At 40.7% G+C, this 18816-nt stretch overlaps 1 protein-coding gene across 5 annotated transcripts in view; it reads left to right on the top strand.

Annotated features, from left to right (window-relative positions):
- The window catches only part of rims1b (regulating synaptic membrane exocytosis 1b), an 82988-nt gene that overhangs the window by 60212 nt on the left and 3960 nt on the right, over positions 1-18816 (top strand). For 2 of the 5 annotated variants that reach the window (XM_042484361.1, XM_042484362.1), the window contains 8 exons: positions 3148-3237; positions 4935-5012; positions 5484-5549; positions 7258-7371; positions 9200-9306; positions 10261-10361; positions 10512-10672; positions 15506-15720. In XM_042484361.1, coding sequence (XP_042340295.1) covers positions 3148-3237; positions 4935-5012; positions 5484-5549; positions 7258-7371; positions 9200-9306; positions 10261-10361; positions 10512-10672; positions 15506-15720 — 932 coding nt within the window. The remainder of the gene's footprint in view (positions 1-3147; positions 3238-4934; positions 5013-5483; positions 5550-7257; positions 7372-9199; positions 9307-10260; positions 10362-10511; positions 10673-15505; positions 15721-18816) is intronic. The other 3 variants (XM_042484364.1, XM_042484365.1, XM_042484363.1) reach the window with 2 other exon arrangements.

Consider the following 18816-nt stretch of genomic DNA (forward strand, 5'->3'; position numbering starts at 1 on the left):
ACCAGCATTATAAACATTTAATCATTATATTTATTGTAATGCCTCATAACCAGTAGACAGACAGATCTCCGGTGTAAGCAGTTTCCTCTATTTCTCTCTTTTCTGCTCTAATCCTTTTCATGGCAATCCTATGCATTTAATAGATCTACTGTGGCTTGGTTTCCTCGCCACGTGCCGCCTCGACGGCTTAAGATCCGTAGATTGTGTTATATAATCAGCATTACATGTAATCTCCACATATATGTGTGTGGGGTCAATCCACAGGGAGGGCACGAGGAACTATCTCGACACTCTTACATAATGAATTTCTCTCTCTGAGGTCAGAGACAGGAGGATGCAGTTCATCTTGTGTTTGTTGGGTGATTTGCTTTGTGTGGTGTTTCCGGGCTATTTTCTGAGAATACTCCTTTTTAAAAGCATTAACTGTGAACTGGGAGTTGAGAAGGAAATCATATTTTATGTTGCACCACAATGTGATGCTGCTTCTTTGTGTCCTTCTCATTTGCAAGACACTTGTGCTGTCTCCTCCCTCACTTTTTTTTGTCTTTGCTTATTTCTGTCAGTTGCATGTGTCATTTTTCTTTTGCTTTGCCTTCCTTTTCACGCGGGTCTTTCCCCACCTTTTCGTGGGCTTGGCTCTGACGTACAGCTCCACCCTCCCCGCATGCCTAAAGAGCAAGCCGCCCCACAGGCAGGAAGGGGGCAGCACCATGCCTCGTAGCATCCTTACACACCGTGTGCTCAGGTTCACTGATGAGGTCACGGTTAGGTAAGAACACTTAACACACCATCTCCTCCCTGCCTGGTGAGGCCGTCCTGATGACGTCAACATTATGTTTCACTCTCTGTATCAGTCTGGACTCTCTGCTGCCCAAAACACTTTCCAGAAATTAAAAATCCAATCTGGGCCAATCAGGGTTTCACACCGTAGTTGACAACATAAGCAGCCAAACAGGGACTGCGTTTTCGCTGATGAAGTAAATTCAGGCAGAATCTTCCCCGACAGGATTTGCCAATATGTGCACTGTTGTTTCACCACTGATTGCGCTACTGAAGGACCAGATACAAGAGGCGTCAAAGCTGTGGATCACGGCCATGCAGGTCGGTGTTCACAATGATCAGACATACAACTTAGACACTGCCAGCTGGTATTTGGCAGTCCAGAGGTAGCTGGTTGCTGAATGAGAATTGGCAAAATATAAATAACGCTATTGTATTGTAAAAAACCTTATGGAGATTGTTGCCGACGACGTACATGTCACATACAAATGGTAAATATAAATAAATAGTATTTTTTAGATCTACTGTTACTGCTGAGGGCCGGCATGTCCAAAGTTTGCCCCGGAGTCAATTGTGTCCCTAACACCAATTTAAAATCGCCCTTGGCTTAAATTTCAAAGTATGCAATACTGATTAATCAAGCTATATCACTGCATTTTTTTTCCTGTACCTCACAATGGTAGAACGATCGCACAGTTTGTAGACAAGCGTCAAGTAGGTAACTACGCAGGCAGATGATGTATTTTTCATGAATAGTAAACAAGTAAACTTGAGGAGTATTTTACCTGGTTATGGTTACAGTAGACATTTTCTGCTAAGTAGCAGACATGGCCACAGCAAAGAGCCGTAAAATCGACAGTGAGGACTCAGGCTTTCAGGCACAGTGAAAGGTTGATACTTTTTCACTAACTTCAAACAGTTGAATTTGTCTCATTTATATGAGATTTTTTTCATTTTTATTTTAAAATAACCCATTTCATGCAAGAAACCGCTGGCCCCGAGGTATTTTTCATATTATTTAAACTGGCCCCCATTCAAAAAAGTTTGGATACCCCTGGTCTAACATAACAATGTATTTTTGTAGTAGAGTCTAATGCTCCTGCCCACTGAAAGTGTTTTGGTCGGCAGCCAGGCCCCCAGGTAGCGCACCAAGCTTTGAAGCCAGTTTTTGTAGTGGCCAAACAGTGGTACTGCCATTTCCAGGTTTTGTCACATAATGCCATTGAACCCAAAAAGTCTTTTCACATTGCCTTACATTGTGAGAAGTGGATAATGTTTTTTTAGAGTGCCCGCACAATGACTCATTTCCCAGAATTTAATCTATTTGGACTGATAACATTTGAAAAAGTATTTTATTCCCATTCAAGTTAGCAGAATGCTAAACCGGAAGTTAGCCACTCTGCCAACTTGGCCAAAGTGCACCTGCTCTAATGGCACAATGATGCAGAAGCAGCACTGATCATCCAGGTTATACTATACCACTGAAATAGCGCTTTTTTGGCTTCATGCACCACTGAGCAGCCTTTAATGCTGTATCCAGGTCTATCAGGTATATCTATGGCGGCAGTGACTGATCCAGAAAGCGAAACAGAAAGTCGAGCTCACATCATCAGCATGGTCTTACTACACTATCTCCTCCCTCCACTCATAACCTTTTCTTTTTCCCTTTTTTTTCGGATGACAACGCATAGCAGAGGCTTAAGCATGTCCTGGCAGAGCATGAAACAAACACTAAACTCCTAAGCCCTTGTTGCCATCCGTGTGAGGCATTTGGCCTGAAAACATTATGTGCAATGTCATGCGATGACACGGAGCCAACCATCTGTTGAAAGTTGTCACGGTGCAGCATGACGTGACAAACATACAGCTGTGAGCGTATGCAGCGCCGTGTAAACGTGAACACTGGCTGCTTCTCTCCTCCTCACTCATTCACCCCCTCACACAAACACACTGCGAGCAGTCCCCGATCCCACTTAGACCTGGTTCCCATGGCAACTCACCAACCTTCCATCTGAGTGGTCTCACAGTGTATGGCCGCGAGGAATGACTGGCTATGATAAATGGAGATACAGCATCAGAGCCATTACATGTTACTGCACTGTCTGATGGCCTTTCTTATTCTCTCTGTCTCACCCTCCTTCCCTGCATTTCCTTTTTCTCAACTTTTCTTCACATTTTCCTCCTTTCTCTCACTTTCTCTGTCTTTTGTCTGCCTCCGACTCATCACCCTTTTGTTCTTTCACATTTTTCACAATCTCTCCTTCCCGACGCCTCTGCTCACATCCTCTGTCCTTGTACATCTTGTCTCCATCTCTATTTCTTTCTCTTCTTTGTGTCTCTCTCTGCTGCCATGTTGTGGCGGTGCAGCGACCTGCAGCCGTCGTTGGACAGAGTGAGGAGTGCCAGCACCACTTGTCTGAGACCAGATAACAACTTTCACTCCCCTGAAAGAGACAGGTATAGAAAGAAACTGAACACACATTAAACCACACATTTTGAATTTAGTTTGCACAAGATTATTCTATTTTTTTTTCCAAAGATAAATACAGAAAGGATCATCGTACTCATCAGTGACAGCTTTCGCATCAGTTTTTCTGGACTGCATGATTTAATCATCCAACATTTGGGTTTAAGACGCTGCATGTCTTCATGCCAGTTCATGCCATGTGTCCCTTTCATACATAAAGGAATTTGATATTGCACAACTGCTGTTTAAATTGAGTTGTTTTGAAGAGTCTTTCATTATCTTAGCGTTCTGCACAGAATACTTAGCAGAGAAAGAAAAGTTAGAGCCAGAAATGTGTATAGTCTTAGATGTAAGCCAATAGCCAAAATAAATGTTTGCATTGTATGTTTCTGCAAACCACATATATTTTAAATTTCTAAATTTAATATGTAAAATACATATGTTTCATAAGTAGCAGATATGTTGGTATTTTACATAACAATTTTCTGTTGTGACACCACTGCATTTGACTTGTGGTTAAGTTTAGGCACAAAACCCACTTGGTTAGGGCTAGGAAAACATGTTTTTCAAACATGGTCATCTCAAATATGGCTGGAAATATACCAATGTCTTGTTAAAAAATACCTTTCTTTGTTGCCGCAAACACAGCTTCAAATGTTCTGACGTCTCTTTGAAAAAAGAAACCCAAAAACACATTTTCTTGCCACAAACACAGCTGGAAATGGCTTGACGTCTTTTTAAAAATACCTGGTTTAGTCACCACAAACATGGCTGGAATTGTCTCCAGTTAGAAATACTTTCTCACCACACATTAAAGATTTTTTTTTTTTTTTGGCACAAATGAGTGGAAATTTCCCATATGTTTATTTATTTATTTTAAAGACCTATTTTTGTCTCGACAAACATGGTTTGGAATGTCCCAAAATCTTGTTAAAAACTACCATGTTTTGCCATCGCAAACATGCTGGGAATGTCACTGTTTTCCAACGGTGGTTGGCTGTTTGGCAGCTGCTCGCCAAGGTGTCGTGCCGTCGACCATTTCCCCTCATCTTGATTGAAAAACTTGGAACTGTGCCACTTTAGAAATGTCGATCTGATGCGTATGAAGAGTACAAATGAAACATCAGTTTTCTGCAGAAACTTGTAATGCCAACATTTTATTTTGGTGACAGGGCTGTTAAATGAAAAGTTTAATACTCCTCAAGTTTGCGCAGAAAATATCAAACTGCAGCCAACTGCTAGTTAGCTTAGCACAAAGACTGGTGACAAAGGAAAACAGCGAGCCTGTCTCTGTCCAAAAGTAACAGAAAAAAGCTTGTAATTTTACACTTAAAACATAGATATGCTTGAAGGCGGATTTTGTTACCCTCAGACAAAACCAGGTCCCCCCTTTTTTTTACATTTATATGCTTAGCTAAACTAACTCGAGATTACGTTACCATTACGTTAATTAAATGCCAGTATAGTCACCACTTTGTACAGTAAGTGATTGTAATGCTCAGATTTCTAACGGAAACCTGAAATGAACGATGAATCAAATCAAACTGAATCTTTTGACTGTTACTTTGCTATAAAATTTACAGAGAATTCACTGTTTCAAAGCCTTTAATGTCCCTTTACTCACTAACAACCTCTCCTGGTGTTCCTACCTTGCGTTGCTCCTCCATCCATCCCTCCGCCCCTCTAGGTGCTCCAACTCTTTGCCCCGAAAGACTCTCCCCAGCCCCAGGATCTTAGTAGAACATGTGGTCCCTGAGGAAGACAGGTATACCAGGCCTGCCCCCTCCTGCTGTCCTCAACTCCTAAAACCCTGAACGCTACAGCTCTGCTTGCCTGCTTTGAAGCCTATCCTATAGCCTAAAGCTCGTTCTGTAGCATTGCATAGATCTTGGGTCTTTCCCTTTTCCTGTAAATATTTGTGTCTTAGGCTGTGTAATCCCTTCACCTGCCCTTTCTGCTGAGCGCCTGCTCTGAATTTCCCCACCTCTATGGCTTTAAAGTGCTTTCTTCTCTTTAACACTGCTGCTGGTGAGAAAACAGCACACAGTGTGTGCAATTCTCAACTATATGGCTTTTACAAACCACAAAACCCATAAAATCTCAGCTTCAGCTTTTACATTCTGCCCAACACATCAGTCAGTGTTCATTTTTGCCATTCTGTGGGTCGTCATTCTCCATATCCTGTTTGTTTTTCTTCCTCTCTCTCTCTCTCTGTGGTGGCTGTTTGCCGAAACAGGCAGTGTAGCAATTCATCAAGTCCAAACTGTCAAAGGGGCAGCAAAAAAAGCCTGGAGGGGGACAGGTAAGATCATTCATCCATTCATTTACTCACTCACCTTATTTAATCTCTTCTCATTACTGTCACTTCTTTTTTGCTCTCTGGTCAGATGATATCTGTCAGTTGTGACTGCGTGTCAAAGCTTGATTTTTCTTACATTTTGTGAAGTCATGGCTTGTGTAATACATATTAAAAAATACTACCTTAAAGGCAAACAAAGGCCTTTAAAATATATACATATATATACATACACAGATTATATTCAGGAGGCTATATGACATGATAGGAAATGTACTACAACCTTCTCATCAATGCACATTTTGCCAGAGCGTGCCGTGTAACCACTAGGTGGCAGCGTCATCACGGTAAAAAGAAGCTGCCTTCCAGTGGCAATTTGAATAAAGTACATATTTAAAACATTTGCAATATAAATAAACATGCTGTCACTTTCACAATTGATTATATGTCAACATTGAACACTTATAAGACAGGGAAACTTTGTCCAATCTGTCTTCTGTCTTCCAGGCGTTATAGTTCATGCATTCAGAGCTGAGATATCTAATGGAACGGAGTAATCCGTGACAAGATTTTAGTACATCTCATCCGTGCTCTACTTGGTCACCAGAGGTCTAACATTAGTGCTGTATAAGCTGTAGCTAGCATTATATTATTGTCTTGTTAGCTAGTTATCAAAAACGTAATGTACCTGGCGTGCCTGTTGCTGCTAGCTTGTAGCCGCAATTGTCGTGTGGGCGACGGGATGACGGTCACGCCATGTACTGAAATCCTGTCGTATTAGTCCGTTCCATTGGATTTCTTACTCTTCTTACTTCTTCTTTACTTTTAAAAACTGTTTTTTTCCCCGTGTTTATGACCATCAGCTGACACTTTGTACATTTCTAGGAATCATAGCGCAGAAGATGCAGTTGTAACATTGATCCACCCTAATATTAAAGCATTTAGACATAAACTTCAACCACAGCAAGACCAGCCCTGTTGCCAGAAGAAAATGTTGGCATTGTATGATTGTATGCTTCATGAATCATCGATACGTTATATTTGCACATTTCCTCCATATCAGTGTTTCTTAAGTGACGTGGTACATGAGCGGAGGTGGAGGAGATGGTGGATGATGTGACACCCACGCCAGATGCCTGCCAAGCTACAGATCACTGTTCAAGACCAAAAAACAACAAAACTAGTTGTGTTTTAGTGAGTCATTGCTTTGTTTTCAGCTACTTTTTAGGTATTAAACGTGGGTGTTTTGTAGCAACCAGTCACTGGTTTTCCAGCAGGAATAGTGCCATGAAAAATGGGCATTTTAAGCCAAAGGTTGATCTTTTTCCTAACTATAACCAAGTCGTTTTTGTGCCTAAGCATTAACGCACTTTGACCACAGTATTGTTGAAATGTAACGATTCTGGATAACGGACAAACATATCCGTGGTTTGCAGAAACGTGCATTACCAACATTTATTCTGGCATTTGGGTTGCAACAAAGCTTGATATATTTCCTTGTATGTAAGTGCAGCAGCTGTATTTCATTAATGATTGTTTAAATTTACCATAGTACCTGGCGTACACCGTCTGCACACTCTTTTCATTATGGACCTCATACACACAGAGCCATTAAATGAGCATCATATGTAAGATTATTTTTCATTTCATTTTGTTCAATTTTGCTACATTTTAAGGTTTTATGTTTTTATTTCTTTTTATTTGCTGATGGCAGTCGAATCCAGCCCACCTCAATCCTGAGGGGCAGTAGGGGGAGAGGGGGCCCGCTGAGGCCCTTTGGCCAGACAGTCCTGGCTGGGTCCTGCCCAAACTCACCACGGCTAGACAGGTGCATGCTACTGTCAGCGATACACTTCCACTCCCCTGTGTGTTGATTTCCTCTGTGGAAATGGGAACCGTATGCACAGGTCCCACATGTAAATCTCATGGATTCAAGACGTCTAAATAATGTTATAGTTTCTTCCAAGAATTAACTATTAACAGCAACAGCATCACGATAGCTGAGGAAGACATGTTAATAACTTATTGTTCAACTGTGTTTTTGTAGTTAAGTGTGTATGTAGTAAATTCAGTGTACCATCGGGTATGAAGCTGTGTGTTAGTAAGAATTTGTTGTATAAACGTATCAACTGGGATATATAGAAATACTGAGATACTGTGCATACGGTTTGTAGACACGCTCAGTGTTTCTTCCTCTATTTCTCCTTTACTGGTGATTCTGACCAATTCCCTTCCTAATGTGACCTTTGACCTTTAATGCTGGCCATCACTTCATTAGTCAATTTTTCTCTGTGATGCAGTTTTGGGTTTCACTTCAATTAGTGATTCATCTTCAATAGCCAGACTTATCTTGCACCGTGCCAGCACTGGAGGAACGTCTGGCCGAACCCATCATGAATTTGCACTAAGTGAAGAAAACTGTCAGGATGGTATGTGCATCTTTAAACTAATCACAATCGTCTTGGGTGGCGATAGACTCAGGATGCAGTGATGGTGCTCTTGTAAGATAGTGTCGAAAGGTAACTTGTTTTTGAGGAACATTTGCTTGTGGGAAAGCGAGCCCTGCCATTGAAATGGCTAAATCCCTGCAAAAGGGATTAAAACATTTAAAGTGATACTTTGTCAATTTTCAACCAGCTTTGAACCAAAACAATGTCGGTAGCATGTGCGGATAAATTGTGATAAACTTTCATCCATCTAGCCTGGATATCTCTCCTCGACCCCTGGCAAAACTCCCCCAAATGATATAAATTATGTCAATGCATTTTTGTATTGCCCGCCTCCAGCTGCCGCCTCAAAATATACAGCTCATTGAGAGACACACCTGCCCTTCTCTCTGTCTCTCTCTCTCTCTCTCAAACTCTGACCGAAATCCTATCAAACAGTAAAACTAGGCTGTGCTGATTGAATATAAATCAAGGTCACGTTACTGCACTGCGTATTTCTCGCCTAAAATGTTTTCCAGAAGCTTATTTTAATGCCTCATTTTGCCATAATGGTGAGGGTTGGTAAACAGGAAGTAGGCGCAACACTGCTTCTTTCACAGTAAAAATAAATCCCAAAAAAACACAGATCAAACGGTAAAACTAACCAGTGCTGATCAAGTATAAACCAAGATTCTGTTACTGCATTTTCCTCGCTTCACGTATTTTTTAGAAACATGTTTTAGCTTACTGTTTAACTGTAATACGAGAATGCCAGCTGCCATCGTTTCACTAAGACGTCACCCACCAGCGGGAACATCTGTTAAGGGGGGATGCATTCTGGTAGTTGTAGGTTTTGAGCAAAAATGTCCTACTTCTCAGTTTTTGTCTGGTCATGTAGCACCAATTTCAAAAGTGTTTGCGTCTTTTTACTGCAGAGATGTTTTTGTGTGCAGGCTGCCAGCTGGGCAGTTATTTCACACACAGTGATAAAACAAATTGTGGAGACAGGTCTGGCTATGCAAGAGCAGTTAAACGCAGCAACAGATTTTGACAACTGTAACATGCAGATAGTGAAAGCAGACTTCTTTCTGAAGTAAGCAGCCAGTGGTTCTTATACCAGCTGTATACATTCTGCAATTCAGACCAATTAGTGATGAACACAGTTATAATTATGTCCTTTTTTTTACCTCCTCTCCTGTCTTCTTGTGTCTTTATGTTCCTGCCTGTCAGAGCACACCCTCATGGCAGCCCCTCCTCTCCAACGGGGACTCCCTCATCAGGTCGCAGGGGCAGGCAGCTGCCTCAGCTCCCTGCAAAAAGCAGCAGTATTGAGCAAGGTATGTTGTCTTTAGTGATGAAGGTTTGACCTCAGGAGGCAATAGAGTCATGGGTGATGGATTGTGTCAGCACATAACAGTGTAATTTTAATTTTTTCAATTTTTTCAGTGAAATTTTCATTTAGTTCAACTGAAAGAGACACGAACCTCAAAAATAGATACAACGTGCCAAGAGGAGAGGTCTATATTTTTTTTCCTCTGAGTAGTCTGTCAGTGTTTGGCAGGGCAGCCTATCAGTATGCAAATGCACAACAAGGTGCAAAACTAAAGGCAAAAAAAAAGAAAATTTGGCCAACACATTTTTTGTCTGACCCTCCTACAGTAGCATCCATCATGAGGGTACTTGATGTGTAATGAGTACACATTATGCTCCACCTAGTGTCAGAAACCAGATCCTGCACCCTCAAGATTCATCCTGTATTCTCTTTTATTGGAAATTAGGGATTTCTTTTTCCTAGTTTTCTTTCACCACCTATCTCTTTTTGTTTTTATGTTTTTAACAGAGTCCTAAAAGGCATTGAACTCGTGAATCTAAAAATAAGGCCTTAATTGGTAGTAAAATGTTTTAAATAGAACTTTAAGAAGTCTTAAAAAATGCTCAGACATGGGAAATTGGATTTTATGAATCATTTTTTCAGATGTTGCATTGTGAAATTTCTAGATAACTGATAACATATTTTATTATCATTATGACTATTATTTTAAATATATAAAAATCTGCCATAGTCCTCAGTCATGTTTTATGTTGCAATAAATATTTAGGCAAAATTGTGCCTAACCTTGAGTAATTGATGATGCTTATGTTTTTTTGGGAAATTGGTCTTAAATTTAATTCCGTTAAATTAAACTTAAGTGGCATTAAAAAACCCTTAAAAACTTTTAAATCTAACTTGCCCTAAGCTGTTTGAACCCTGTTTTTATCTCACCTTTTTTCTTGCTCTCTTTTTGTCTCAGCCCTTGCGGTAGAGGAGCGAGCCCGACAGCTGCAGAAAGTACATTCCTACCGGCCTTCAGCCTCCCACGACCCTGAGACGGACCTCAAGACCAAACGGGAGGTCAGCATCTACGTTTTACAGTCATTCCTCCGATCCGCTTCTTCTCCTCATGCACTCTATAAATAATATATACAGCATGTCTATTTCTTTATCTTCAACTTAAGGAAAATCTGTTTTTTTTTTTGCCCACCCCTTCGTCTCTGTCCGTAGATGTACGCAGAAAAGGGGCGAAGCAGCGACAACATGTCGGCCAGATCGTCAGAAAGCGATATAAGCGATGTGTCGGCCCTCTCCCGTGCCAGCAGTGCCTCCCGCCTCAGTAGCACCAGCTACATGTCTATCCAATCAGAACGACCCGGAGGACGACTCAGGTCAGTCCTCGTTGGTCAGCTGTTCAGTTTAAATGAAAAGATGGTTTTTAGTCAATTCATTCGTCTACACATGGTCGATTCACCCTTCCTGAAATAAGCCTTGAAGTTTGGGTAATTGGAGGTTTTATGTTACTTGCATGCTAATTATTGTGTGTCTTTCTGTTTTATTTCTGCCTGCCAACTGCTGCATGTTTCTGTCCTTCTGCATGATATCTCCGCTCTCCTCTCTCTCACACACACACACACACACAAACGCACGGAAACATACACTGATTGGAACTCAGATCCAAGTCATTAGAGGAGGAGAAGAAGGACAGGAGGATCTCATGGGGGGTGGATGGAGAGGAGGACAGGAGGAGGGCAGCAGGAAAGAGACGTTTCTCTGAGGAGTTGAAGCGCAGGAGACACACAGTAGCTGGAGACACAAGGGATTCCAGGTAAAGATCAATAGATCCCAAAAGGTAAATTCACCAATGATGGCAGACGATCCATCTTCTCACTGTTCAAACAGTTCTTCACCCTCAAGACAGAATCCCTAAATCCCCGTTCGCTAAAGACAAAACGCAAGCAGAAACTTTTTAATGACTCCAATTATAGACAATTCCCAATTGATCTCTTTAGGGGAGTTATTTTCTTTTTGCTTGCTAACTCCAAAGGGAGGTCAAAGGTCAGCTTGGTCTGGTAGGGATACAATGTTCTGCTCAAGGACACTTACGCAGGGTGGAAACTCACTAACACATGAGGTTAAACTTGGATCTTTCAGCTCAGAGATGTTCTTTGAGCTGCACTTATTTACATGGAAATATCTGGATAAATGGAAGTATTTCATTGAATATCTGACTTTGCATTTTTCACGACTCCACACCTTCCTTTACATTGTCCTCACTATCTTACCCACTCTCAAAGTCATCATGTACCTCTCACTGCAGTGAAAGTACAAGGCTCTCCACCAATTTTACATATAAACATAAATTTACACATCATGAGGAGTCCTCAGCCTTTGAAAACAGCCCATTCTTTTTCACAGGTGGTTAAGATCCCACACTTTGTCACGCCCCTCATCGTCTGATAGCGACACACACAGCACCCTTTTTGCGAATCAGAATTTGAAATACTTTATTGATCCGCAGGGGGAAATTGTGGATAAATAAAATATAGAGCAAGTACTCTTAAATAAAAGAGCTAAAATTAAGAGAAAGTGAGAAAATGAGCAGGAGCGACTGCAACAGGCTGCATGCACGTTGGCACGTGCACTTTGAATCTATGAGATGCACTGCTGACACACATTGCAACACGTGGTTAACATTTTGAAACAGTCGTGGTAAGGAAGCAAAACTACTTGGTTGTGTTTAGATAAAAGATCATATTTTGGGTTAAAATAAGTAAATTTTTTTTGTATAACATAAGGTGACGTAAATAAATCACGAGTTACGTTACGACGACCGTACATAAATTATGTGACATCAAATTAAACAACACTGACTTTTGGTTTCACATGGGTCATGAACTGTGGTTCATCTGGATGTAATTTTAATTTTCTTTGACCCCGCCTCCTCATCGCAGACTTTCTCGCTGTTTATACTACATCGGTTGCTCTCAGCGTCAAGTATTGCTGCAGGTAGATTTACTTTGGAGTTGGTCTAAAGTCTGGTGTGTCTCAAAAGACACCAAAAGCTGTAAGTATCACACACCAAGTGGAATAATAAAAATGTAGGTATTTGATAATGTGGGGATTAGAATTGTCTGGTGAAAATATTTTCTTTTGTGGCTATTTTCTCAAATCTCGACTGAGTTATGATGAACTCTGACAGACTGAAGTCTCAGTCAAGATTTGAGAAAATAGCCTTGATGATGTCATCAAAGTCATCAAGGAGGGGAACCACGAAATGGCTATGGACCTTGGGTGTTAAACAACATTTTTTATCAATTGATGTCTGAACAAGACTTAAGTTAAAACCTAGTTAAATAAGTCAAAATACTAAATAACTAAATTTAACTCTTAAATGTGCATGAATTATTTTCATATTGATCTTTTGTTTATGCAGCAGAAAATGAGAATCAATTTTGCAAATTGTTTGTTGTTTATATATGTTGAAGATTGTATCACAAAATCCATGTGGATTTTTTAAAAAAAACACACATCTTTGAAAAAATTGGCGATAAAAATATAAAAAAATGCTAAAAAATTAAAAACAAGTCAAGATGAGCTGAAATTGATAATTCAAACTACATAAAAATAAAAATGAAAATGTCAACATTTTCTGTATGTGCACACACACTCCCATGTGAGGACACACACACACACACACACACACACACGACCAGTAGCGGTGTGCTGACAGGGACAAACGACCCTATCCCAGTGGCCCTCAGTGGGCCAAGGGTTGATGTAGTGCAGCTTATTAGCTGGCTAATGTATTGAGGTCTGGGAGGAGGAGAGAGAGGGCCCGGCCTTTATGGCCTTACCACAGATCAATCCAAATAGAGCGTTATAAAAGCTCAGCCCCACGGCCTTTGACACACTTTCCAGAGTCGGAGGTGAGAGACAGACAGAAGGAAAGGGAGACAGAGAGTGGGAGAAAGAGCAAAAGAAAGAAAGAGATAAGGAGGAGACTGTAGGTTGTCGCATAAATGTAAGAAATACAGACATCTTCTTCTTGATTGAACATTTGTCAATTTAAAAATAAGCACTATCACAAAATATCTCCAAAAGTATGTGGACACTCAAATATCACCATGTTTTTAATGCTGTGATCAGACAAACTGTAAAACTCGCTTTTGAATTAAAAGAAAAGCAGACAATGGAGTCAGCAGTCATTTATAGAAAACGGTCGGTCAGTTTCAGGAGGCTTGTAATGTGGCTTATCTATAATTCAGACAAGGGGTCAGTTTTTAGAGACAAGAGGAAGGAATTAGTAATCCAGTGATGTACAAGGACGGCTGGCCTCAGGTCAGTTTTCACTCAGAGTGGGATATTAATATCTGTATTCAGTGGGTCGTCTCACATCTGCTTCCGGCCAGTCTGATGATAGCTTATGAAAGTGACTGAGTACATACAGATGAATGCAAACAGTGGCACGTTAGGCTGACACCCTCCTTCTTATAACCGCCGTTCTTCAACATTTCCCCCTGCTTCATATGCCTTTATTTTTCATGCACTGCTCCTCATTGACTTCTTATGTCACTGGATGCTGCTTGTTTTTTTGTTGTTTTTTTTTGCTAAAATTGAGTAAAATTATTTCTTGGAATACTGGAATATTTCCAAGCAGACATGAAAGTGGATTTGCTTACATCAGTTGACCTATTGCTGAACTAACATTTGTGTATGTTAGATATATATCCAAAAGTGTACGTGGATGAATATCAATAAGTGTTTTGCACAGTATTGTTTGTCATTTTGGTTTTATGTGGCCCTTGTTTCCTGTGTCTGTGTGTGTGTGTGTCTGCGCAATCCCCTCTGCATGTTTTAGATCCCTCCTTGCATGCATCCTGTGTTGTGACTGCCAGGACCCCCTCCACCCTCCAGACCTGGACCCTCCCCTCCCATCCTCTCTCTCTGCTGCACGCCCTTCCCTAACCCCCCTGCAGGGGGCGGAGGAGAGGCCTCAAACCAGCCTCCCCTTTCCCAGTCGTTCACTCGAGTCCCTGGCTGTCAGGGGCCCACAGGGAGTGAGGGCTATGGGTGATAGGGGCAGCATAGCTGGGATCTCCTGCAGCACTTTGACCCCCTCTGAGGGGATGGACATGCGGCGGCTCCTCCGAACCCCTAGAAGGCAGCATCGAGCGTTGTGCAGCCTCTGCCCACGTGTAGTGGCTCGTTTGAGAAAAATGAACTTTAATATGTGATTTTAGTATCAGCTTCCTACTGCTAGAACACTAAATCTCTTTTTCTAGGGAGCTGGGGCACAGATGATAGCAAAATTATGAAGTTTTAGATATGTAGGGTCTGTCATAAACATTTCCCTTCCATTTTCCCTTCCCAGGTGTTTGCTCATCTGTTATATAATTCACATATTGTTTGATTCAACATCTTTCCTCAACCACAGTCAGTTTAAATGTAACAATGATAATAATAATAATAATGTTTTATTTGTACAACACAGTTACAAAGCGCTTCAGATTTAGATAAAATATACACATAAAAATTAAAGTACACATACATGCACACACAAATACATACATACAGTACATACATGCATAAACAGGGGTGGCTATAGAAATGAGTTTTCAGCGGCAGAAAAAACAAAAAGGCACAGATTCAGCTCTTCTGATTACAAAGGGAAAGCTGTTCCAGAGTTTGGAAAAACTAAGAATAAGAGCGGGAAATAGATAGGAGGTCTTGATCTGATGATTGAAATGGCCAACCAGTAGAATAGGGGCTCAATATCTCTTCTATAGATGCAGGGGCCAGGCCGTGCAAAGCCATGTAGGTGATGAGTAAAATTTTAAAATCAACTATGTGTTTAACTGGAAGCCAGCGAGGAGAGGCAAGAATTGGGGTAATGTGGGACTGACAACTAGTTTTGGTCAACAGCCTGGCTGCTGTCTTTTGTACCATTTTAAGTTAATATATATTATTGGTTTGATTTTTCAAAATTTCTTAACTGGAAGAAACAAGACTGAATGAGTTTTGTAATATGGGATATGAAGTTCAGTTCGGTCAAACCGGACATATTGGCTGTCCTCCATAGTGAAGCCTTTGCTGTTATTATCATCATCCACCTCTTGTCCAGTGTGCTGTTTTTGAAGGTAGAGTATGGAAGAAGATATCTTAACAGCATCCACTCGCCATTAAACTGGACCAAAATGTCACTCGATGTCTTCTCTCTGTAGTCGGCACATGCGATCGGTGGGCCGCAGCATGCTGAAGAGCTCCAGTGTGAGCGGGGAGATCTACACCCAGGAACGCACCGACGGCAGCCAATCAGACACGGCGCTGGGCACTGTGGGTGGCGGCAGCAAGAAGAGACGCTCCAGCCTCAGTGCACGAGTGGTGGCCATCGTTGGCAACCGCCGCAGTCGCAGCACTTCACAGATCAGCGGCCCTGGTGAGTTGCCATGGCAACCCTAAAATAGTCAGTGGCGACTGTAGATCTCACTAGTAATGCATGATATGAATGTGGCAAATTTCCTCACAATAATAGGTTGGACAGTTAATATTATTATAAACTTTGGCAACAATATAACACATAAAAATATTTCATTTTCTGAAATGGGAAACTGATGTTCCTGACACTGCAGAGATCTCATCCACTTCTTTGATAATGTCAGTGATGATTTAAAAAGTAATTGTTTATTGAGATTGTATTAAGACTCAAAGAAGGGTATGTTTGTGCATTTATTTGCTCGAATGTCTCAGTCCATCACACCTAAATCTTTAAAACATCCGTTCAGAAACCACTTGTTCAGAGTAATTCATTAAGTCTGGCCCACAAACACATTTTAAATCAGTTATCAATTAATTTTTTTAGCAGGCATAGCATAAAAAATGGCTTTATTTTTTTGTGCCAAACCTTGCAGTTTGTCAACATTAACTTAAGGTCAGACCAATTTTGATCCAACCCAGGCGCCAGAACAATATATTGTCATTGTACATTTCTGCAAAACATGCATGTATTTCATATGTACGTTTTATGCTATTATACCAGTGTTGCTAAAGTGATTTAGTTCTAACCTTATTTTGTCATCGGGATGTGAAAAGGATGGTAGATTACTTGTCACTTAAGCAGCCTGCAAAGCTGCAGACCACCCACAAAAAACAAAACTGGCTGTTGTTTTAGCGAGCCATGGCTGCATCTCCACTGAGGATAGTGCTACAAAAAGCATTTTATTTTCATGTTTTCTTTTAATTTGTGACTTTGACATCCACAGCTTCAAAAATATTTATTTTCCAGTCTTTACAGTCATAAAGCCTGTGTAATACAGATATAGTACAGTTTACAGGATAATTGCATTTCTTTTCTTTCCTCTACTTTGATTTCTTTTGAGGAAAAAAGAAATCAAAGTAGAGGAAAGAAAAGAAATGCAATCACGCATATATATATATATATATAATATATATAATACTTCCATATCCACATATACTCACTTACTTTACATATACATACGTACACTTAAGGGCACATACTTGTGTACATCTGTCCACCACAAGCTCAGTAAGCTAACTTAACTACACACACTGAAACTGAGGGAGTGCACATTGTTACACTTCCTGTCAAAAACAGGACAGGAAGTTGAAACTGTGGTGGGTCATGCAAAGTCTGCTTGTAGTGGGGTTATAAATTTGATTCATTTTATTCCAGATTTGATAAAATGTATTCTTTTGGATCCTCAAAGAGAATATCAGCTTTTCCATTTTAGATATTTCCGAAATTATTCCATAACAGTTTTCCAAAGTGGGCGGTACTGGGTTTAGCCACTTTCTAGTGATTGATTCTTTTGCTTGCCGCCAAAAGAGCCCGCAGCAGCTTTATATCATGTGTGTCTTTTGACCCAAAAAATCTTTCTTTTCTTAACCTACCACCAAGTGGTTTTTGTGCTTCAAACTAACCACACTGTGTTCATAAAATGTCAACGTATCTGCTACATAATAACAAATGAGATGTAATGTATCCGCGGTTTGCAGAAACGTACAAAACCAACATCTGTTCTGGTGAACTGGTTGTTTTATTAGATTGAAACTTTTACTGTAACATGCAACAGAGGTTTACAAACCTATAGTTTGCCTCTCCAAAACTCTTTCTGAATCCCGACACAAGCACCCTTCTACATTCAAACCCAAAAGCATTTACATAAGTACACAACGTGTAATCTGCTTTTTAGAATCTGCACTAAATTATGAGACTCTCTATGAGACAACCCAGCAGATCTGCCCAGAGGAGTAGACTGTACCGAATCACCACAAATTTGCAGTGTCCTTTTGTTCTGTAAGAGACAAACCTCTGCTGCCCTCGCACTCATGAAGACAAACAACAAAATAATGTGTTGTGTGGAGTCTGTGAGCGTCGTGGCCAGCTGAGAGCCCCTCGCAGCTCAGCTCTCAGTCACAACAGACTCTGGCTGGTCTGAGTCCAGCAGGCACTTTTACCACGGGGGGGGGGTGTAAGACTCATGATGAAAGCCAAACGCTGTACTCCCCGTCTTTGTAGTGGACATAAAAAGCTATTAGAGGACATTAAGCCTAAGGGGGGTCTCTCGCCCTCTCTCCCTGTTGTAGAGAGAAAGAGGAAGTAAAGATAGCACAAAGATAAACCTTCAGTTGAAACATCCTTTTAATGAGAGCAGAAGCAGATGAAGAAGCTTTTGTCTGAGTTTTTAACCTTTAGAATTGTCATTATTCATTACCATTTAATGGTACGTTATATATAGGCTGTTTATGTGTTGCTGATTTAAAGATTGATCTCATCCTCTGCACACACAAGGGATAACTGCAGGTTTAGAAATGCAGCTGCATTTTTTTTTTTGCACCATAATGTGCCAATATTATGAGTCAGAAGGTGGACGCAGCGCACTTCGAGATGCCACAGTGTTGTTTGGGTTGTTTTTCTGCCCAACAATTTCCTGTTTACTACTGATTACCAGATTCAGCAGGACATGGGTCTGACTTTGGCAGGGCTTCAGAAAGACAGATCAGGGAGTCCCCAACTGGACCTGTAGGGTATCTTGTGATTTTCTTTCCGATAGTGAATTGATGATATGAAACAAAGCTTTACCCCACTGATAAATTTGCTCTAGACTCTGACTTCATTTTCAGCTCCGTTGTGTTTCCTGTTTGTTATTTACAAGGCAGAGGGTGTCTAAACAATGCTTTTTAGTTGGATTTTGGGGGACTATAGGATTCAGCATTCCCGCTTGACCCATAATAGTGATGAAAGGTCAGGATATATTATCTTCAGAAACCACAATTAATGTTAAAGGAAAACATGTTTTTAATCCTTTAAATGTCAATTTTGTGTTGAAAGCATCGCTTTACAAGCTAGCAATTTATACATGGAAGAAGTTGCACTAAAGAAAGCTACCCGAAGGAAAAAAAATCTGTTTTGGTTAACGAAAGCCACTCAGAAAACGTTGTTCAAACTTCTTGTGACAAAAAAAAAAATCTTTGAACACAACATTGTGATTATTCCTGTCTCTCCTCTTTTCTG

The sequence above is a fragment of the Plectropomus leopardus genome, chromosome 4, assembly GCF_008729295.1.
Source record: "Plectropomus leopardus isolate mb chromosome 4, YSFRI_Pleo_2.0, whole genome shotgun sequence".
Classification (NCBI taxonomy): domain Eukaryota; kingdom Metazoa; phylum Chordata; class Actinopteri; order Perciformes; family Serranidae; genus Plectropomus; species Plectropomus leopardus.